At 52.5% G+C, this 21,435-nt stretch overlaps 1 protein-coding gene and 1 long non-coding RNA gene across 6 annotated transcripts; one reads left to right on the top strand and one right to left on the bottom strand.

Moving 5' to 3' along the window:
* Positions 1-534: 534 nt before the first annotated feature.
* ETV4 (ETS variant transcription factor 4) lies at positions 535-20,262 on the bottom strand. 5 transcript variants are annotated; one of them, XM_033182844.1, is made up of 13 exons: positions 20,027-20,262; positions 19,406-19,516; positions 19,122-19,215; positions 18,838-18,885; positions 9,766-9,819; positions 7,149-7,275; positions 6,156-6,317; positions 5,646-5,908; positions 2,789-2,863; positions 2,566-2,634; positions 2,186-2,358; positions 1,818-1,919; positions 538-1,441 (listed from the first exon to the last, which is right to left on the bottom strand). In XM_033182844.1, the coding sequence occupies exons 2-13, from the start codon at positions 19,463-19,465 to the stop codon at positions 1,217-1,219; spliced, it is 1,452 nt and encodes a 483-aa protein (XP_033038735.1). In that variant the 5' UTR covers positions 19,466-19,516; positions 20,027-20,262; the 3' UTR covers positions 538-1,216. The 5 variants fall into 5 exon arrangements, with proteins under 5 accessions (XP_033038736.1, XP_033038740.1, XP_033038735.1 ...); XM_033182845.1 differs by lacking the exon at positions 2,566-2,634 and having other exon boundaries at positions 535-1,441; XM_033182846.1 differs by lacking the exons at positions 18,838-18,885; positions 19,122-19,215; positions 19,406-19,516; positions 20,027-20,262 and adding an exon at positions 16,872-17,031 and having other exon boundaries at positions 1,197-1,441.
* Positions 7,842-11,183, top strand: LOC117066915. The gene is made up of 2 exons (XR_004430545.1): positions 7,842-8,026; positions 11,125-11,183. It is a non-coding gene; the product is annotated as an uncharacterized LOC117066915 (long non-coding RNA).
* Positions 20,263-21,435: the final 1,173 nt, after the last annotated feature.

Here is a 21,435-nt window from a genome sequence, read left to right as displayed (position 1 = left end):
CCTGGGAGCCTTTCTCCTTTGCCCTATTCTCCAGACAAACACTTGTCCCCAACCCCAGCAAAAGTAGCAACCTAGAGCTGAAGTAGGATGGCAGACATGCAATTGGGGTCTATGTGGGGCAGCAGGGTCATGGGAACAATTAGGATCACAGAAACCAAAGACCAAAACCCTGTCTGAGGAAGTCCCAGGAGGGAGAGCCTTGCAACTCAGTAGCCCACCTGCCCCACCCGCAGGGGCAGGGAGACTGCTGCCGGAAGCAGGCCCAAAGTGCACAAGGGGATACCTATCCAGGTTATCAAGTACCCCCTGTCCATTATTTCTGGATCCTCACACAGTAATGCTGGGAGAGGGGAAGGGCAGGTATCATTAAGCCCATTTTTCAGAAGAGAAATAGGTGAACTGCCTTTTTTCAAATCCACATGGGGATTTAAGTGTCAGGGCCTGGCCCCAAACCAGCCAGCTCTGCTTCAAGGCCAGAGCTCTTTCTACCCCCAGGTCTGTTCCCACATGGCAGCAAAGAGGACACAGGAGAACTAATGGGAGAAGTGGGGGTCTTTATTAAGGTCTGGCAGATGTGGTGGAGGTGGAAGTGGAAACCCAGGCCTGAGCCTAGGAAAGGGCAGAAGAAAGGCAAAGGGTCCCTTGGAGCAGGAACCTATCCCTCTCTGCTTCTACCCAGCACCCCCTATCTCAGGTTCCTTTCTTCAACCTCCCCCTGCTTCTGGGAACACAGAGCACCAAGAACTGACAAGCCGGGACACTCCAGGGCCATAGCGTGGGGCAGAGTCCAGGCTTCTGTCTCCCCACAGTGGGAGATCTGGGGAGCTCAGTGAACCTCCTCACCCTCCTGCCAGTGTAAAGTTGGGAAGCGCCTTCTCTGCCCCCCAGAACATAACAAACTCTTGTTCTCTGTGGTTGGGGAAAAGGTGTGGGGAGCTTGGACCTAGGAAGAAGCTGAGCTGAACTCCTCCAGGGCCCAGGTGAAACCCCCAGGGGTGTTTCTGAGACTCTACCTTTAGACTTGCCATTTCTCCACTTTTCCTTCCCAATGACTCTGGTGAGCAGCTCAGAGTCTGGGCTAGGGCAACTGGTAGGACAGTGGAGATCTGACCCAGAGACATCTGTGGGTTTCAGATGAAGGTTTCCCCAACACCAAATTCATCTATATGTACACAGGGCAGCACCCACCTGCGGCAGGGGGAACAGCCGCTGGGGGCTAGTAAGAGTAGCCACCCTTGGGGCCAAACGGCTGGGCGGGGCCAGCCAGCTCTGGGAGGTAGGCGGGGGTCTCGTCCAAGTGAGACAAAGGGACTGTGTCCTCCTCACTGACAGGCCGGTCAAACTCGGCCTTGAGAGCTGGACGCTGATTGTCCGGGAAGGCCAAAGAGAAGAGGGCCTCGGGCTCACACACAAACTTGTACACGTAACGCTCACCAGCCACCTATAGGGAGAGAGAAGGGCTGGTCAGCCTGGCTAGCCCCCCAGCCTATGTATGGGGTAAGGTAGGGGAGTAGGGAATGCGGCCCTTCTACCAGTCCAGGCAGATGCTCGGGGCATTTCTCTCCTATGCTGGTTCTCCTGAGAATCTGACTCTTCCTTCACAGTTCTTATCCCTTTTTCATCTCAACTTCTCCATGCTTGGGCTTCTGAGTTGCACTTTTTTGGGAGAGGAGAACCTTGACAATTTCTTGTCCCTCTGACTGATTCATTATCTGATCCTACAAAGTTGCTGAGAACTGCTCCGCTGACCTTCTCCCCCATCAGCTTCTCATGGCCACTGCCCCCCACCACCTTGTCCCTAGACCCACAGCCCCCACCTTCTGCATGATGCCTTTCTCGTAATAGTATCGGAGAGAGCGGCTCAACTTGTCATAATTCATGGCTGGCCGGTTCTTCTGGATGCCCCAGAGCCTGGCGACCTGGGGACAAAACAGTTTTGGGGTAGAGATGCTACCTCAGCAGAGGAAAAAATGGGGTAAGGTCAGAAAGAGCACTTGAGATTCTAGGTGCAAAGTGCTAAGCTAGCCCTGCAACAAAGCATCAGCCCACAAACTTACGCTTGGCAAGAATTCCGGTTAGGTAAAGCAAGGATCATGGTGGAGGCACGTGCCACCATTTCCCAGGTTCTCCCACCTCCAGGCCCTAAACTTTGGAAAGGAGGGCTGGGGACATCCAAGAGGCCCACCTCCTCAGGCTCAATGAGCTTGAACTCCATTCCCCGGCCTGTCCAGGCAATGAAATGGGCATTTGTTGGGTCATCCAGCAGAGCCACCAGAAACTGCCACAGCTGTAGGGCACCCCGGCGCTGGTAGGGTGGCCCCTCTCGAAATGCATTGACCCCTTCCTGCTTGATGTCTCCTGGGGAGCACGAAAATAGGAGGTGTGGGGTTTGTATCTTTTGGTCCCCCAAGCAACCGCCTCCCACCCCGGGGATTTCTTCAAGGGGTCTTCCCAGGTACTTTTCTATGGGTCCCACCCTCTTGCAACAATGAAATGTGATGTGACTCCTGCAGGGATACAGCATGATAAGACCTTGACCCTCCCATGAACAGTCACTTCTCTGACCTTCAAACTTCTCAGGGACAACGCAGACATCATCTGGGAATGGTCGCAGAGGTTTCTCATAGCCATAGCCTTGTAGAGGAAGTTGGGGGTTGCTCAGATCTAGGGGCTCACCGACGAGACCCCAGAGAGTCCAGAGGGACTCCTGGCCAGGGAGACCCTCCCCAATGGCAGTGCTCCCTCCCCCAACATGGAGGACTTGGCAGGGGAAGGGGGGCTGCCTTACCCATGGCCCCGTCACCTGGAGAGGGCCCAGAGAAGCCCTCTGTGTGGAGGTACATTGATGCGCACCCGGTGACATCTGTGGGGGAAGAAAAAGGGTGATGTGAGAGGTGGCTTGGGGTGGAGCTAGAGAGCAGGAGAGGAGGAAGTCCTATCCACATTCATGAAGTTCTTCCTTCCAGCCTGCTTCCTGTTCTTTGCCCAAGTTGCCTGCCAACCACAAAATCCCAGGGAAAGTTCACCTAGAGGGAGTGTGACACTGGAACCCCTCCTCAACTTGAGGGCTGGGGCAGAGGCCATGGAAGGCAGCAGCGGGGGCCGGGCAAGCTGTTCAGCAGGGCCCAAGCTGCCAGGGAGCAGCTGTTTCCTGCGAGTTCAGGGGGAGGGAGGGTGAGATGAACGTCCGGGGAAAGGGTTCGGTGTCCACGCCTAAGACTCTCTCAGAATGGACAAATGTCCGGTCAGCAGGTCAGGTTCCCAGCCCGGGGGGGTTGGGGGGAGGTGCAGGACGGTGTGTGTGTGTGTCTATGTGACAGAAACTGAGAGCATGTGCCTGCATGAGCCTGGCGAAGAGGCAGTGGGCACTGGGCCTTGTTTTTTCAGGTCTAACAGAGCACATTCCACTTCATTTCATTCCATTCCATAGGATAGGAACCTCCCCACTCCACATCAGGGAGGTGGCTGTGTGAAGCCACCCGTTCAAGTTCCAACCCCTTCCCGCCCTCCCCCTACTCCACTCCCACCTATGAATGAGAAGATGGTGAAACCTGACACCTCCGGGAGGAGGCGGGAGGGTGGGCTCATTCATGCCTCCATTTTGTGAATGGAATTCCTGACTCCATTCAGGAGTAGCTGGGGGGAGGGGCAGGAGTTCAAGGGCATGTAACACAATCCCCTCCGGTCTACAGCCTTTGAAGGTCAGCGGCAAAGAGTGCCTCCCTCTTCCTCTCCCCAGCTCACTGCCAAGCCTGGCTCAGGCTTATGCCCTGGATTTGAGGACAGGAGCACCATCCGGTTCTCAGTTGGACAGCCTGGGGGTTTGTGGTTCATCCCCCTGCCCCTGAACGGTTGTGGGCACCACAAAAAGGGAAATTCTAACGTTCTAGCTAGCTCTGGGCCTACTCTAATAAACTCAGATCTGGGGCTAGTAATGTAACAAAAGCCAGGAGGAAAGGAAAAAAGGCAAGGTTTTCTGGACCCTTCCTGGGACTGGCCCTCCTTCAGCCCTTGGGGCTTTGAACTATAGCTATTTATGAACATAGCTGAGTGCATCTCACTCCAGTCAACAGCCAGGTGGAACTAGAATTTAAAGAAGTTCCTACTTCCAGTGCCCAGCCTCTGGCCAGGGCAAACATCAACTGGGAGGCTCAAACAGGATGTGTAAACCACGTTTTAACCTGTGCTCCTACCAGCCTGACCAACATGGTGAAACCCCATCTCTACTAAAAATACAAAAATTAGCTGGGCATGGTGGTGGGTGCCTGTAACCCCAGCTACTCGGGAGGCTGAGGCATGAGAATCACTTGAATCCAGTGGCACTCCAGCCTGGGCGACAGAGCAGGACTCAAAACAAACAAAACAACACAACAAAAAAACCCTGTGCTCCTATTGAGAACTAGCAAGAACCATGAGCCTGGCTAGTTTCAAATTCATGTTTCTCTTCATTCAAATCCCTTTGTATTTTTAAGCCTCTATGGAGATAGGGACCAGACACATCTTATTCATCTTTGTATTTCCCAATTCTGCACACTCATGTTCCTGTCACAGTAGTTTGGTCTTAATAGGTAATTAAAACCTCAAACACCCGTTAAATAGAAATAAATGCCTTAACTTTCCTATTAAGTCACAAGCTACCTGAGGGAAGGGTCTACATCCCCCTTTATTTTAGTTTTATTTTACTTTTTTATAAATAGACACGGGGTCTCACTTTGTTGCCCAGGCTGGCCTTGAACTAATTCCTGGGCTCAAGTGATCCTCCCACCATGGCCTCCTAAAGTACTGGAATTACAGATGACTCACCATGTCTCGGGGTGGGGGCGGGGGCCTTATCTTTTAATCTGAATATAGGTTTGCTCATTGAAAAGTAACAATTTGTCCCGGTGAGGTGGCTCATGCCTATAATTACAGCACTTTGGGAGGCTGAGGCCGATGGATCACATGAAGTCGGGAGTTCGAGACCATCCTGGCCAACATGGCGAAACCCCATCTCTACTAAAAATACAAAAACTAGCTGGGCATGGTGGCTGGTGCCTGTAATCCCAGGTACTTGGGAGGCTGAGGCACGAGAATCGCTTGAACCCGGGAGGTGGAGGTTGCAGTGAGCAGAGATCGTGCCACTGCACTCTAGCCTGGGCCACAGAGCAGGACCCCGTCTAAAAAAAAAAAGAAAGAAAGAAAAATAACAATTCTTTTGAAATTGTGAAGAAAAAAGTGGGTGGGTAGGTTGGATATATGAAATGGTAAACAGCAATATAAAAAACTCAGGAAGCCGGGCACAGTGGCTCAAGCCTGTAATCCCAGCACTTTGGGAGGCCGAGACGGGCGGATCACGAGGTCAGGAGATCGAGACCATCCTGGCTAACACAGTGAAACCCCGTCTCTACTAAAAAAATACAAAAAACTAGCCAGGCGTGGTGGCGGGTGCCTGTAGTCCCAGCTACTTGGGAGGCTGAGGCAGGAGAATGGCGTAAACCCGGGAGGCGGAGCTTGCAGTGAGCTGAGATCCGGCCACTGCACTCCAGCCTGGGCGACAGAGCGAGACTCCATCTCAAAAAAAAAAAAAAAAAACTCTGGAGACATTCTGGGCTTAACTGAATTCTTCACTTGATCACATGCCACCCTGCCCCACCCTAGTCTCTTACCTGAGTCGTAGGCGAAGTCCGTCTGTTCCTGTTTGATCACCACCCCCGCCCCTGGGTACCTGTGCCCGTTGACCCCACCCTGGTCCACAGCGGGCTGGCCCGCCTGTTCATACAGGGGGTCATGGTATTCTTGCTTAAAGCTCTGCTGGGGGTAGGGTGGGCAGGGCTCCGACAGCTGGTGTTGGTAGGGGGCTGGAAGGGGTTCCCGGCCCCCTCCCTGAGATGTGAAGGAGTGGCAAATGTCCAGGGGCTGGAAGACGGAGCTGGATGTGGTTGGAGAAGAGAAGAGAAGAGAACTTTAAATTAATCCCTCCTCGAGCCTGTTACTCCTAGGCTTTTAGAGTGGGCTCTGGAATTGGGGGTAGGGGGTTGGGGTGTCAGTGTCTCTCCCTCTCTATTCCGCCACCCCCCGCCTGCACCACCCCACAGCTCAAGTCTTTAAGGAGAACGCTCAGGAATTAAAGAAAAAACACCTGGGCCCATGAGCAGTGCGTTTCCCTGTCTCCTTACCTACGTTCCCCGAGGTACCCATGGCCAGGGTGGGGTTGGGAGGTGCCAGAGGATCTCAGGAAATTCCGTTGCTCTGCCCGGGGAAAGGGCTGCAGGGGCGACTGTCCAAGGGCACCAGGGGCAGGGGACTTGATGGCGAGTTGTCTGGGGGGGTCATAGGCACTGGAGTTGAGAAGGAGACAGGGGTGAGGGGGCAGAGAAGCTGGCAAGCATCTTTGAACCCTTCATTCCAAGGAAAGTGAGGTCACAGGGATTACGAGAGAAGGAAGGATAGAGGGGGCTGAGAAGGGAACGGCAGGAGCCACAGACTCAGCCCTAGCCAATTCTTTTGGTTTTTCAGAGACAGTCTCCCTCTGTTGCCCAGGCTGGTCTTGAACCCCTGGGATTCATACAGGGGGGATTCGTTGCTCAGAGCAATGGTTTAGGTGGGACAGTGGGCCTCTTGATGGAAAGAGAATCTGCTCTGGCCTCAGTATGTATTCCTGAGGCCCTCTGCTGCGTTTTCCGTCTATTTAGAGGAAATCCTTAGCTGTATTGCTTCCTTACAGGAGCTAGAAAATCCTTTCTGTTGGCCGGGCACGGTGGCTCACGCCTGTAATCCCAGCACTTTGGGAGGCCGAGGCAGGCGGATCACGAGGTCAGGAGATCGAGACCATCCTGGCTAACACGGTGAAACCCCGTCTCTACTAAAAAAAAAATACAAAAAATTAGCCGGGCGAGGTGGTGGGCGCCTGTAGTCCCAGCTACTTGGAGGCTGAGGCAGGAGAATGGCGTGAACCTGGGAGGCGGAGCTTGCAGTGAGCCGAGATCTCGCCACTGCACTCCAGCCTGGGCAACAAAGCGAGACTCCGTCTCAAAAAAAAAAGAAAAAAGAAAATCCTTTCTGTTGTCTAACTTGCATCTCAGCTGCTACCCCTCTGCTGATGGGTGCCCCCTGCCTCCCTCCTCAGGAAACCTTCCCCTACCCTTCACCAGGTCCGGGCTGGGGCTCACCTGGAGTAAAGGCACTGCTCGCCATGGTGGTAGGGGAGTGGCGGCTTCCTGCTGCAGGACAGGGCCGGGTCTGTGCGGGGACTCTGGGGCTCCTTCTTGATCCTGGTGGTGGGGCTGTGGAAAGCTACTGCGGGGATGGAGGGGGCAGAGCAAGGCCAGAGCCTGTCACAAAAGCAGCAGGCAGGGCTTCTGATACCTTCTGCACTTTGAAGACCAGCTGGGTGACTGGTACAGCCTCCTTCCCTCTCTGGGTATCACTTTTCTGAGATCCGCAGTGAGACAAGAACATTTTGGCTATTTACATTATGTCTAGTTTATACATCAGACTAGTGTCTGATTATTAACCAAAGAAACCATCTAAAGTTCAACTTTTAGGCTGGGCACGGTGGCTCACGCCTGTAATCCCAGCACTTTGGGAAGCAGGAGTCCAAGACCAGCCTGGCCAACGTGGTGAAATCCTGTCTCTACTAAAAATACAAAAAAAAAAAAAAAATTAGCCGGGTATGGTGGTGGGTGCCTGTAGTCCTAGCTACTCCAGAGGCTGAGGCAAGAGAATGGCTTGAACCCGGGAGGCGGAGATTGCAGCAAGCCAAGATCATGTCACTGCACTCCAGCCTGGGTGACAGAGCGAGACTCTGTCTCAAAAACAAAAAACAAAAAACAAAAACATTTAATGCAACCCCAGACCCCAGAAAACACTTTCAAGGAGTGAGCACCTCCACCCTAGGGCCTGTAGTTTTCCTGAGTGCCCTGGAAAATTCCAAGGGAGCGACATGTTTTCTTATTTGAGGATATAAAGAATCTTTCTTGGCCGGGTGCGGTGGCTCACGCCTGTAATCCCAGCACTTTGGGAGGCCAAGGCGGATTGATCATCTGATGTCAGAAGTTCCCGACCAGCCTGACCAACATAGAAAAACTATGTTGGTTTTTCCCTCTACTAAAATACAAAAAAATTAGCCGAGCATGGTGGTGCATCCCTATAATTCCAGCTACTCGGGAGGCTGAGGCAGGAGAATTGCTTCAACCTAGGAGGCGGAGGTTGCAGTGAGCCGAGATCGCGCCATTGCACTCCAGCCTAGGCAACAAGAGCGAAACTTCGTCTCAAAAAAAAATTAATTAATTTTAAAAAATCTTTCTTTTTCTCGTTGAGGTTGGATATTGGCCCACTTGAATGTCAGCTGACTAACATTATACACATGCTCCTACTTATCTGTGAAGAACATTGGCCTTTCCTGTGGCCCCTGTGGGTTCCCAAACTCCGGCCACGCGGCTGAGCAGCAAAGAGTTGGTTCCAAGTCAGTGTGAGTGAGATTCAGTTTTACCTGCAGTCCACTTAAATGCCCTGTTTATAACCAACTATTCTCAGGTGTTTTTGATTATTTGTGCCCGTTCTGTTTCACAGGTGAAGACTGTTGACAACAAAGTATCTGACATTAAAGCAGGGTTTCTTTGTTTTTTGATTTTTGTTTTTTTGAGATGGAGCCTCGCTCTGTCGCCCAGGCTGCAGTGCAGTGGCTCAATCTTGCCTCACTGCAACCTCCGCCTCCCAGGTTCAAGCGATTCTTGTGCCTCAGCCTCCTGAGTAGCTGGGATTACAGGTACACGTCACGATGCCCGGCTAACTTTTGTATTTTAGTAAAGACGGAATTTCATCATGTTGGCCAGGTTGGTCTCAAACTCCTGACCTCATGTGATCCACCTGCCTCAGCCTCCCAAAGTGCTGGGATTATAGGTGTAAGCCACCCACACCCAGCCTAAAGCAGGGTTTCTCAACAGTGGCACTACTGACATGTGGGCCAGATAGTGTTTTATTAATATATTGTAAGGAGCTGTCCTGAGCATCATAGGATGCTTTTAGCAGTATCCCTGACCTCTCTATCCACTAGACACCAGTAGCACCCCACCCTCAATCGTGACAACCAAAAATGTCTACAGATATTACTAAATGTCTCTTGGGGGGCAAAATTGTCCACAGTTTATGAAAGTGACTTAGAACACTAGAACTGGGGCCGGGCATGGTGGCTCATGCCTGTAATCCCAGCAGTTTGGGAGGCCGAGGTGGGAGGATGACAAGGTCAGGAGTTCGAGACCAGCCTGGCCAACATGGTGAAACCCTATCTCTTCTAAAAATACAAAAATTAGCTGGGTGTGGTGGTGGGTGCCTATAATCCCAGCTACTCCAGAGGCTGAGGCAGGAGAATCACTTAAACCTGGGAGGCAGAGGTTGCAGTGAGCCGAGATCATGCCACTACACTCCAGCCTGGGCGACAGAGCAAGACTCTGTCTCGGGGAAAAAAAAAAAAACAACACTAGAACTGGACTCTGCTGAACTGGCCCAGGCCCCTCACTTCAGATATAAAGCAATGGAGAACCAGAGGGATAGTGTCTGCTCTAAGGTCACACAGCAAGAACATGGCAAGCCCCAGATTTCAACCAAGGTTTTCATTCTAGTTATTGCCTTCGTCTTTAAGATCAAATCCCAGAATGGGGAGCCCTGACCTTCACCCCCACTGTTTTTTAGGAGAGAACAAGCTGATCTCCTGTGATTCTCTATCCTATGAGTCACTTCCTGCCATACTCCACGCCATATACCCTCTCCCCAGGGACCTCTACTCACAGTTTTCTGAATGGAAATCAGGAACAAACTGCTCATCACTGTCTGGTACCTGAGCTGCAGAGAGAGGTGAGAGGTGAGTTTGGGGCGGGGCCCAAGTTGTCCCCTGGGAGGCTCCATTATTGCAGCCCTGTAGATTAGCAACAGCCAAGAAAGGACCAACAGCCTTTAGACCAGGGGTGTCCACATTGTAAGAATAGTCTTGGGCCACACATAAAATACACAAATACACTAACAATAGCTGATGAACTTAAAAAAAAAAAAATCACAAATCTCAAACAAATCTCATAATGTTTTAAGAAATTTTATGAGGAATTTGTGTTGGGCCTGGGCCACATTCAAAGCTACCCTGGGCTGCAAGTGGCCCGCAGGCCCCCAGGTTGGACAAGCTTGCTTGAGACTAAAGGCTGCTCCACCCTAGGTCCTAGTGCCCTCCACCTCTGGGCTCCACTAAGATCCAGAAGTGAAGACTGTTCCCAGAACCTGTCTGAGCAAATTCCAGTCTTTCTTTTTCTAGATGCTTTGTCTTTATTTCCTCCATTTTTCTGAAGTGAAACAGCCTCGCCCCTCAGAGTTTACAAAACTCCCTTAAAGCTCAACGGCAGGCATATCTAGGATGGGCAGACATTACAAGCAGTGGGATCCTGTGGATTTAAAAGCACATAGGAGGCAGCGGGGCGTGGTGGCTCATGCCTGTAATCCCAGCATTTTGGGAGGTCGAGGCAGGTGGATCACCTGAGGTTAGGAGTTCGAGACCAGCCTGGCCAAAATGGCGAAACCCCTCTTTACTAAAAAGACAAAAATTAGCTGGGCGTGGTGGCGGGTGCCTATTAATCCCAGCTACTCAGGTAGCTGAGACAGAAGAATCGCTTGAACCTGGGAAGCAGAGGTTGCAGTGAGCTGAGATTGCGCCACTGCAGCTGGGCAACAAGAGTGAAACTCCATCTCAAAAGAAAAATAAAATTAAATAATAAATAAAATCACATGGGGGGTGGCTGGGTGCAGTGGCTCATGCCTGTAATCCCAGCACTTTGGGAGGCTGAGGCGGGAGGATCACTTGAGGTCAGGAGTTTGAGACCAGCCTGGCCAACAAGGTGAAACTCCAGTCTCTACTAAAAAAATAAAAAAATTAGCCAGGCGTGGTGGTGGGCGCCTGTAATCTCAGCTACTCGGAAGGCTGAGGCAGGAGAATTGCTTGAACCCAGGAGGCGGAGGTTGCAGTGAGCTGAGATCATGACACTGCACTCCAGCCTGGGCGACAAAGTGAGACTCTGTCCAAAAAAATGAAAAATAAAGGCCGGGCGTGGTGGCTCATGCCTGTAATCCCAGCACTTTGGGAGGCCGAGATGGGCGGATCACAAGGTCAGGAGTTTGAGACCAGCCTGACCAGCATGGTGAAATCCCGTCTCTACTAAAAATACGAAAATTAGGCCGGGCGCGGTGGCTCACACCTGTAATTCCAGCACTCTGGGAGGCCAAGATGGGCAGATCACGGGTTCAGGAGATGGAGACCATCCTGGCTAACACGGTAAAACCCCGTCTCTACTAAAAATACCAAAAAAATTAGCTAGGCATTGTGGCGGGCGCCTGTAGTCCCAGCTACTCCTGAGGCAGCAGTATGCCTGAGGCAGGAGAATGGCGTGAACTCGGGAGGTGGAGCTTGCAGTGAGCTAAGATCGTGCCGCTGCACCCCAGCCTGGGTGACAGTGCAAGACTCCATCTCAAAAAAAAAAAAAAAACATTAGCTGGACGTGGTGGCACGCCTGTAATCCCAGCTACTCCGGAGACTAAGGCAGGAGAATAACTTGAACCTGGGCGGTGGAGGTTGCAGTGAGCTGAGATCGCACCACTGCACTCCAGCCTGGCAACAGAGCAAGACTCCATCTCAAAAATAAATAAATAAAATAAAGGCCGGGCGCGGTGGCTCAAGCCTGTAATCCCAGCACTTTGGGAGGCCGAGACGGGCGGATCACGAGGTCAGGAGATCGAGACCATCCTGGCTAACACGGTGAAACCCTGTCTCTACTAAAAATACGAAAAACTAGCCGGGCGAGGTGGCGGGCGCCTGTGGTCCCAGCTACTCGGGAGGCTGAGGCAGGAGAATGGCGTACACCCGGGAGGCGGAGCTTGCAGTGAGCTGAGATCCGGCCACTGCACTCCAGACCGGGCGACAGAGCAAGACTCCGTCTCAAAAAAATAAATAAATAAATAAAATAAAAAAGAAGGATGACAGTGGGAGAGCAGGAGGCTGCTGACTGGGACTGTTGCAGAAAGCAAAGGACACTGGCTGAGTAATAGGTGCCTCATCCCTTTAATGTGCAACTAAGGAGGGGAGGGATTCCCAAGGCTGGAGATCTGAAGAGCTGTCCCAGGATGCCAGGATGGGTGGAGCTGGGTTTGGGAATAGGCAGGAAAACTGAAATACAGCAGCAGCTCATCCATGGCTTCTAACCTGAACATCAAACTCTGATTTCTAGTTCCTATTCTGGCCTCCCCAGAGGGGGCCTTCTCAGGTGGTTATACACCTAAGTATCTCCCTTGATCCCAGAGTCTTTGCCCACTTTTGCCCCTCTCTCAAAAATAAATGGATCACAGCAGGAAGTGTAGACACCAGGAAGAACTTCCTGATATTATTCCAGGAAGACAGTGGTTCTCCGGTGATGCAGTGGAACCTGTAGCCCAAGGAGGCTGGACTCTCCTTCCCTGGAGACTGCTCTCAGATTGGACAATGGGGAAACGGATTGATAAAATGCCCGGAGAGGTCAAAATGGCTGGTGAGAGGTATGAGATGGCTAGAGAAAACCTCCACACCCTTGGCCTATACAAATACACATCCCATCTCTTTTGCTTCTCTCTAGGCTTCGGCTCCATCATTTCTTGTTCGGATTTCACCCACAGCCTCTTACCAGGATACCCTACTTTCACTCTTAACCTCTGTAGTCCCTTGCTCTCCACCTAGCTGTCACAGTGATCTTTTTACAACAGAAATCAAATCATTTCTCTCTGTTATTTAAAGCATGAAATCCAAACACTTGCCCTTGGCCTCCAAGACTCTGCATGACTTGGCCTTGCCTACCTCTCTGACCTGCCTCTCCTTGCCTGTGAGTCTGCGGCACTCTGGTCTCCTTTCTAGCCCTCAAACCTGCTGAGCTTGTTTCTTCTTCACCAGATGCTTTCCTGCCTTTTTCTTTTTTTCCTGGCCATCAGAGTCTCAGCTCACTTTGACATCTCTGGAGAGGCCTTCTCTGACCACCCCTAAACCAAAGTGGTTCCTCCTGGCTCTCTATTGCATCTCTGTTTTGTTTTCTCCCTAGCACATATTTCCACCTGAACATATTATGTTTACCTGTTTATTATCTATCTATCTCCTCCACCAGGAAGTTAAGCTCTGTGAGGGCAAGAGCTTTATCTTTCTTGTCATCTGATGCCCCAGCACCCAGCACAGGGTCAGAGTAGACAGAGTGTTAGAGTAGACGCTCAGTGCATTATTTCTTGACTACATGAATAAACATGCAATAATCGTTTGCCCTCAGGCTGGCAGGAGTCAGCACTGTGGGCCTGGGGGCATGCACTGAAGAGATCCTGACCATCCTAGCCCTTCCCTGCAGGCTTCCCCTCTCCACACACAAGGCAACACTAGAGGCAGGTCCTCTTCAGGAAAGCACATCTCACAGGGGATACTTTAGGTTGTGATATGTTGCTTGGCAAGAATACTCTTCAACAATTTGCTTTAAATATCAGAGCTGCCAAGTGTTTATAAACATAGGCTTATATTAATAGATAGTTGATTTCTTGACAGAAGCATTATGGAGAGGGAGTTTAAGAATCAGGAGCCACCAGCAGCTAAACGAGAACTTAAGAGGAGTCAACATAATAATACTTTGGTCTGAAGTGACCAAAGATATCAATGAGACGTGAAATCCGATGGCAAGAACAAACAGAAACACACAGCCAGCACACATCTTTTCAGGAACACAAACACGGCAAAAAGACAACCATTCCCAAACTGGCCTGATTCAAGAGTCATCAGGGCATTGTTAAAAACACGATTACAACCGGGTGTGGTGGCTCACACCTGTAATCCCAACCCTTTGGGAGGCTGAGGCGGGCAGATGATCTGAGGTCTGGAGTTCTACATCAGCCTGGCCAACATGGCGAAACCCCGTCTCTACTAAAAATATAAAAATTAGCCCAGCAAGGTAGCAGGTGCCTGTAATCCCAGCTACTCGGGAGGCTGAGACAGGAGAATCGCTTGAACCCGGGAGGTGGAGGTTACAGTGAGCTGAGATCGCACCAATGCACTCCAGCCTGGGCAACAGAGTGAGACCCTGTCTCAATAATAATAATGAAAACACGATTCCCAGTCTCCTCCCCTGGAGATTCCCATTCCATAGGACTGAGGTGGGGCCCAGGCATCTGCATTTAAAAATCTATCTATTATAAGGAAGTCTCCTCTGTCACTCAGGCTTGAGTGCAGTGGCATAATCGGAGCTCACTGCAGCCTCAAACTCCTGGGCTCAGGTAATCCTCCCACTTCAGCCACCACAACCTTAAAAATAGGCACATTTGGGCCGGGCGCGGTGGCTCACGCCACAGTACTTTGGGAGGCCGAGACGGGCGAATCACGAGGTCAGGAGATCGAGACCATCCTGGCTAACACGGTGAAACCCCGTCTCTACTAAAAACACAAAAAATTAGCCTGGTACAGTGGCGAGCGCCTGTAGTCCCAGCTACACAGGAGGCTGAGGCAGGAGAATGGTGTGAACCCGGGAGGCGGAGCTTGCAGTGAGCTGAGATTGCGCCACTGCACTCCAGCCTGGGTGACAGAGCCAGACTCTGTCTCAAAAAAAAAAAAAAAAAAGCACATTTGGATAGAGGGTAAGAGGCTAAATCTGTCCACCTGCCCAGGGATGCAAAGCCAGGCTTGTCTCTGCTGTGCCCTCTGGTCCATTCTGAGGCAACATCCCCCAAGGTGGCAGGAAGCAAGGGTGATGGGAGCAGAGTGACCAACATTTCCCTCCCTCCTACTAGACAAGAGTCCCACTCAGGGGTGGTTGACGCACTCCAGCCCCACCGCTGGGGCCTCATTAACTGCTACTTTCCATTGAGGTAATGGGCTGGGGGTATCTCCTGCTGGCGTCAATGGTGCTGGAGAGCAGAGAGCCCTCAGCATCATCTTGCCTTTCTTCTTGCCTCGGGCCTGACAGTTTAACCAGGGACCCCTCCGGCCCAGCAGTCCAGGAGGAGGCTTCCTTCAGCCCACAGACCACACCCCAAAAGAGGTGGTGCCATCCTCTTCCCAGAGCCAGGAGAAATCTGTCCTAGCTCAGCCCCTCCCCCAAACACTGGCCTTCTCCCAAAGGGGTAGGCCAGGGCCCTCAGTCATCCAGAGACTGTCAACAGGATAGAAATAGGAACACTGAGCCTCGCGTTCCTGGAGAGCAGGAGAATTTTTAATTACCATGTTTGGTCTTGAGTGTACACCACTCTATTTATTTGTTAACTTGGCTGAGTCTTGGCTGCCAAGCCAGTGTGCCAGGGTCTGTCCCCAGCTCCATCCTGGTACTAAGATGGAGTTTATCTGTCTGGGGATGAGGCAGATGATTAAGGAGGGGGTGGGAAAAGTGCCAAGACAGCATAATGCTCAGAGAGAGAGAGAGAATTTTAGGGACTCTCCTTTCAAAATGGGGGTCAGTAAAAAAAGAGGAGGGGGTTGGGGGCCTCCCAAGCTGGATTCTGGAAGAATTGAGAGGTTAAAACAGAGACACACTGAAGCCCACCATAGGTTAGCCACCCACACTATATATACTCTGTCACCCTCTTCCCAGGATCCAGTCATAGGGTGAAGGGGGTAGAGGCATTCTTCAGAGCTTCTGCTCCATTGTGTCACCGCTGTCCCTTACCCTGCCCCCACCCTGGCAGCCTCTGTACTGGAAGAAACCAGTTCTCTAGTTGTGGAGGGGACATATTTGTCCCCAGGAGTCTTCTGGAAAGGGAAGAGACAGAGAGATGGAGAAGGAGGCATTGTAGCTGGGAAAGATTAGGGAGGGGATTAACCTCATCCCTCCCCACAGACATGCCGAAGCACCAGTGTACATGCACTGGAACACATATTCAGGGACGCACACACCCTAATTCCCTTTACTTCACTCTTGCGGCAGCACAACAGCACAGGGTGAAATGTGCCCTTCATGCACGCCCTCCATACATGGGGTCTTTTTTTGGACCTACAAATATGATTGGGAAAGCCAAAGGGCAAAGGGACTGGAGCCCTTAGAGGAGGGTTGGGGAGCAGTAATTCCTGTGAAAAGGGCTGCGCAGATCGATCCCTTCCAGTATCTGATAAAAGCTATGGGTCATTTTCTTCCTAAACAAATCCATACACCTTTATGTATGGTGCACTTCCAGCAATTTTACACACAGTATCAGAGGGATCATGATCCCAGCAACCTGTCCACAGAGCTTCTGGGAATCCACAGACCCCAGCCTCACACAAAGGAGTCATGGCCTAGAGTCAATGGCCCTTACTACCAAATAGACAACAAAGTCTTTATCCCCAAAGGTTCAGGGCTCCTGACAAGCCTGGAAAGGAACCTTCAACAAGAAACCAGCACATCTTTTACCATAGCCAGACACATTTTGGGTTCAGCCTGCCTGAGCCTGGGTCTCCTTGTAGCAGCCTGATTCTTTCCCCAACATCTCAACAGATTCCAGGCACCCCCAAATCAGACACGCCCTCCTAGCCTCACATCATTCCCTGCTATCTACAAAAACCCAGCCCCAAGGGTATGTGAACTGCCTCCATAAAGCCGCACTCACACTCACCCTTCAACGCACGGACACAGGACACTGAACCTGCAACCACATGGGAATCTCCCTATACCTGCCTGACTCCAACCTGTGCCTCCTCCAAATGCTAAGTCTTCACAGCCCCACCCACACTAGCTGCTTCTCTCCACACTGGGGGTTTGGAAAAAACCAAACTGAGAGAGGGAGGTTGGGCTCTGGTCCCCATTGCTCCTAATGCATTCCACCACTGGCAAGTTTCCAAAGAAGCTAGTCCCTCCCTGCCACCCCAAAGCTCCCCATGGGTTGCCGGGGTCACTGACCTGGTGGGAAGAGACAGGAGAGGAGACTGGGGTGGTGCTGGGATGGTGCAGGGGGACAGGGCCCCGGCAGCTGCATCTGTCTCCGCAGAGAAAGTGAGAAGGAGCAATCGGCCTCAGCATCCCCCTCTCAGGCCTGGCCATCCATTGCCAGCTGGGAACCTGAGCTGCTCCCTCAGAAGGAAGGAGAGGGAACCAAGGAGATCCCAGCGCGCCCCCCCACCTCCGCCTTGCAATCCCCACCCCCACCTCCCCACCCACTGAATTTAAATGTACAGGGCAGCAGCATATAACTGACACACACACGCACACACACTCTCTGTCTCTCTCGCACACACACACACTTGCTGTCACACTGACACTGACACAGGCATGCCTACCCTCTCCAGACCCCTGGCCAAAGGGTGGGACTTCCAAAATAGAGAGATGAGAGCATTTTCCTCCCCCTCCCATCTCAAACCCAGGCACAGATGGACCAGCTGCTGCCAAAATGCCAACCTCAGCCCACCCCTAGCTCACAGCCCCAGGAGCTGCCCACTGTGGGGACTCTCAGCTGACAGGCAAGGAATGAAGCCCGGTGAGCCAGAGGGAAATCAGGCGCTGGGAAAGGAAGTCTTTAAGAGCCCATGGAAACTGACACCTCTGCGTTCTTCAGCCCAGCTCTGGAACCTCAGGAGGAGGATGGGGAGACGGGGCAAAGCTCTGCCTGTAAATTGGAGCTGGGCATACAGGACTTGCAGGGTCGGGGAAGATGCACACAATACCCTCAGAACCCCCAGATCCCTCTAGCACTCACACAGCCATTCAGCCATTAATTCCACAAAATGTCTTGACTGCTTGCTCTATGCTAAATAGTCATTCTGTCAACATATATATTTTTAAAATATCATAGTGGGCAAGACAGACCTAGTCTCACTCCAAGGATCTAGTCAGGGGTCATTTTCTTTTTACTCCAAGCTTCTATGGAGAGTTCCAGGGCAGATGGATTTGAGCTTTAAAAAAATTATATACCCAGGGTGGAGGGATGAGGAGATCCTAAGGAAAAGACCTTAAAAGGACCTCAAAAAAGAAGTTCCTAGTGTTTTGGCTTCTTCACTTTCATAGCGTTAAAATAAACCCTAAGATGGGGGTAGTTAACCCTTCCCTCTCAGAGACTGTCTAAACCACCATTTTGCCTCCCACCTGCAGCCCCACCAGCGACATCCTCAGGCCCCACAAAAACGCACCGAAGAATCCAACCAGGAAACCTCTCGAACACACCAACTCCCCATCAGGCCCAGCCACGGTCCCCATCCCGGCCAGCACACAGGAAGGGGGGAATTTGCCTGGGGGCGGAGGTATTCAAGCGGGATGGAAGAGGGAGGAACACTTGCTATTAGAATTACAATCAAGGCTATCTGGGGAGGGAGCCCTGGGCTCTCCGTGCCAAAGGACTGCCGAAAAGAATTATTTAAACTTTTGTTGTTTTTTTGGCTTGGACAGTAAATTGTTTGGTGTTGGGGGTTGGGAAGAAGAGAAACCCAGGGGATAAGAATCAATGCTTGGGCAACTCCAGAGGATAGGTGACAAATTAATTGCTGCCCCCCGCCCCCACCAACAACACCGCAACACGCACCTTGCCCTGGCGGCTTCTGCAAAACAAACTTTGCAAATGAAAATTTCAACCAGGAAAATGGGCCTGAGGCCAAGTTCCATTCAAATAAGCAAATACCCCACACAATGGTCTGATTCATCCTCAAGCCTAGTTACACAAGCCTGGCTCAGGGTAGAGAAAATAAATATCAATATAAGTGTCCACGCTGGGTGCTGGGGTGAGTAGAGTGGCAAGGGACCTGGGGAAAGGGCCTTGGAGAACTCCTTGAGGCAGGGAAGGGTGAGGAGAAGTGTAGGGCTAGGGTGGAATACCAGGGGCTACGGAGTGTTCCCCTGTCAAGCCTCCCAAAATAGAAAAGGTCACAAAACTACTCACCTTCAGCGAGCCACGTCTCCTGGAAGTGACTTAGATCCTGGAAGAGATCTGAGGGGTAAATAGTGGGATTGGAGGTGAGGTGGAGGGGACGGTAAGAGAGAAGGAGCCCTAGTAAGCCCCGGTGACTCCCCTGCCTTGGGAGTAGGGACCAAGAAGAATGACCAGAATCCCTTGGAGGGCGAGCTTTTTGGGGAAACAGGCGGGGGTTCCAGGATCGGCCGTGTGTGTGTGGTGTGTGTGTGTGTGGCGGAGGAGGGTCGCGGTTTGTCTCTCTTGCTCTTTACCTTCAGAGTCGAGGGGCGGCAGGGAGCCCGGGTCCATGAGCTTCCCCTGCGGGACCATCAGCGCTTCGCGCAAGCTCCCATTTCCGGGCGATTTCTGCGAGAAGCGGGGAGAATACCCCCGAGTCACCCTGAGGCGCTTAGTCTGGGGGACGAGGTTGGGGTCCTCGGGTGACTCAGGGGCGGGGCAGCCCAGGACTCCGCTGGGACCGCAGGGAGGGGGACTGTGGTGAGAGTAGGGGCTGGGTGCGGGGCGGGGCGGGATTGGAGGCCGGCGCGGCGCTCACGCTGCTGAAGGTGTAGGGCACTTGCTGGTCCAAGTATCCGGCTTTCATCCTCCGCTCCATCCGGCCGCTCCCTCCGGCCGCACGGCCGGGTCCCCAAGCGGGGGCCGAGACCTGGGGGGGAGGGGTCTGCGTTCGCACACCGTCCAGGGAGGGCTGCGATGGGGGCGGGGAGGGGTGGCGGCAGGGGGCAGTCCCAAGGCTCTGGGTCCGACGGCGAAACTTCTCCGACTCACTGGGGCGATGGGGAGGTTTCCGCCTGCCAGGCCGAGCGCCACCACCACTCCCCTCCCGCCAAAGGCTAAAAGAGGTCCCACCTGCTCCCAGGAGCCGGGCTCGCGGTTTCTGCTTTCTGCAGCCCTGCGCTACCCGGGCTCGGTTACATAAGACGTGTGTGTGTGTTTGTGTGTGTGTGTGTGTGCGCGCGCGCGCGCGGAGAAGCAAGCGAGGCGCACACCATCGCATGCCCACAACTCCCGCGCCCCCTCCAACCCCGAATCCCAGAGCCTCCCACCCCCGCCCTGGAATCTGCGGAGGCGGATGGTGAGAGTGAGTGTGGTGTGCGTTGGGGGCGAGGCGGGGAATCACAGACACTCTCCCTCCCTTTCCCTCCTGCAGCCTCACCTGAGGCCGGGGCTTCTGGGCTGGAGCCGCGGGGGGTCCCGAGCATGCCCTGGGGCCCGCACCGAGGGCCGCAGGGCTAGGCCGGAGCAAGGCGGCCCCGGCCCCGGGTCCCCAGCGCACCGACTTGTTTTTCGGGCGCCGCAGACAGTTGTGAGCCCGGGGGAGCAGCTGATTGGTGCATTTCCTTCGCTCGGCCTTGTCTCTTCCCCCCCACCCCACTGCCCCCCGGTTCCCTTTGTTTCATTGACTTTTGTGAATGGAACCCCAGGGCTGGGCACGCCCGCCAATCCAGAGAGTCGTCCGGCCTGGCCGGGGGGCGGAGTTTCCCAGCCGCGGGGGCCAATCAGAATGTAGGGGTTGGCTCCCGGCTTCATTCACTGCTCCGGCTCCCATTCATAAAAAAATAAAACTCGCGGCCGGAGTTCATTCATAAAGAACCGAGAGAAAAAGAGAAGCCGAGGACCCCGCGGCTTCTCCCCCGTCTCCGCCACGGTCTTGGGTCTGATGCGCCGCGAGCTCCTCCGGCTGGCGTCTGCACATGTCTCTGCATCTGCGTGTACGTGGGAGTATGAACATGTCTGTGTGCGCCCAGGAGGGAGGCGACCAGGCTTGTGTGCCCAGAGGAACAATAATAACTAGCATTTATGAAGCTCTCCACTTCCACGTGCTCATTTCGTTCCCATAACCCGGCGGAATGGATCGTTTTTATCTTACAGATATTAAAAATGAAAGCTCAGAGAGGGATGGTAACTCGCCTGAGGTCACTCAGCTAGTCAGCACCTCTGGGGTTTAGAACCTCAAATCCCTCACACACTCCTGTACACCCCTCTGAAGCCATGATTAAATGAGTTAAGCTATGTAACAACTGATACACAGTAGGTGATCAATAAATGTAAACTGGCACAGAAACCAGGCTTTTCCTCAAGGGTCTGTTCTCTGCAGAGCTGTTTTGTGACCCACTTTCTATTGATTGCAGCAGAAACCAGAAGCCCCAGGGTAGATGATTTCTGAAAGTGTAGCTCCCTTTCTGCCATCTTCCCTTTTATCTGAGATCCAGCAAAAGGAGCAAAAGTCCCAAAGGATCTGATGATCTGGAGGCAGGATGGGTTTCAGTTTTAGCTAAGAAGCTGGTCATAGTCTCTGTCATCTCATCCATTCATCACTTCTTTCAATAAGCATTTATCATTTCAGATACAGTGCTGGGTTCCAGGCAAGCAGCTATGACCAAGACAGACATCTGAGGGGAGCTGGGGTGCTTGGGCTGTGGCCATGGGGGCACAAAGGACATGAATCCTCAAAGGCCTTTTTTCTGAGATAATTCTCTGTGTCTCCAGCCTACGCACTCCTTTGAGGACAGCCTGATTTTGCGTCCTGCCTGTTTGTGATAAACACAAAAGAATGTTCAAATG

This window comes from Trachypithecus francoisi, unplaced genomic scaffold (genome assembly GCF_009764315.1).
Source record: "Trachypithecus francoisi isolate TF-2019V2 unplaced genomic scaffold, Tfra_2.0 Lachesis_group20, whole genome shotgun sequence".
Taxonomy (NCBI): Eukaryota; Metazoa; Chordata; class Mammalia; order Primates; family Cercopithecidae; genus Trachypithecus; species Trachypithecus francoisi.
The sequence above is the reverse complement of the archived record's forward strand: the minus strand, read 5'-3'. Positions and strand labels throughout refer to the sequence as shown.

What these genes read in the sequence shown, in the direction of transcription:
- ETV4 (XM_033182844.1), bottom strand. Translation starts at nt 19,465, where the DNA reads ATGGAGCGGAGGATGAAAGCCGGATACTTGGACCAGCAAGTGCCCTAC. An exon ending in TCCAGGTGACGGGGCCATGG is followed by an intron (nt 2,635 to 2,788) that starts GTAAGGCAGCCC and finishes TTCCTCTACAAG; the next exon opens with GCTATGGCTATGAGAAACCT. An exon ending in TGTCCCTGAGAAGTTTGAAG is followed by an intron (nt 2,359 to 2,565) that starts GTCAGAGAAGTG and finishes CGTGCTCCCCAG; the next exon opens with GAGACATCAAGCAGGAAGGG.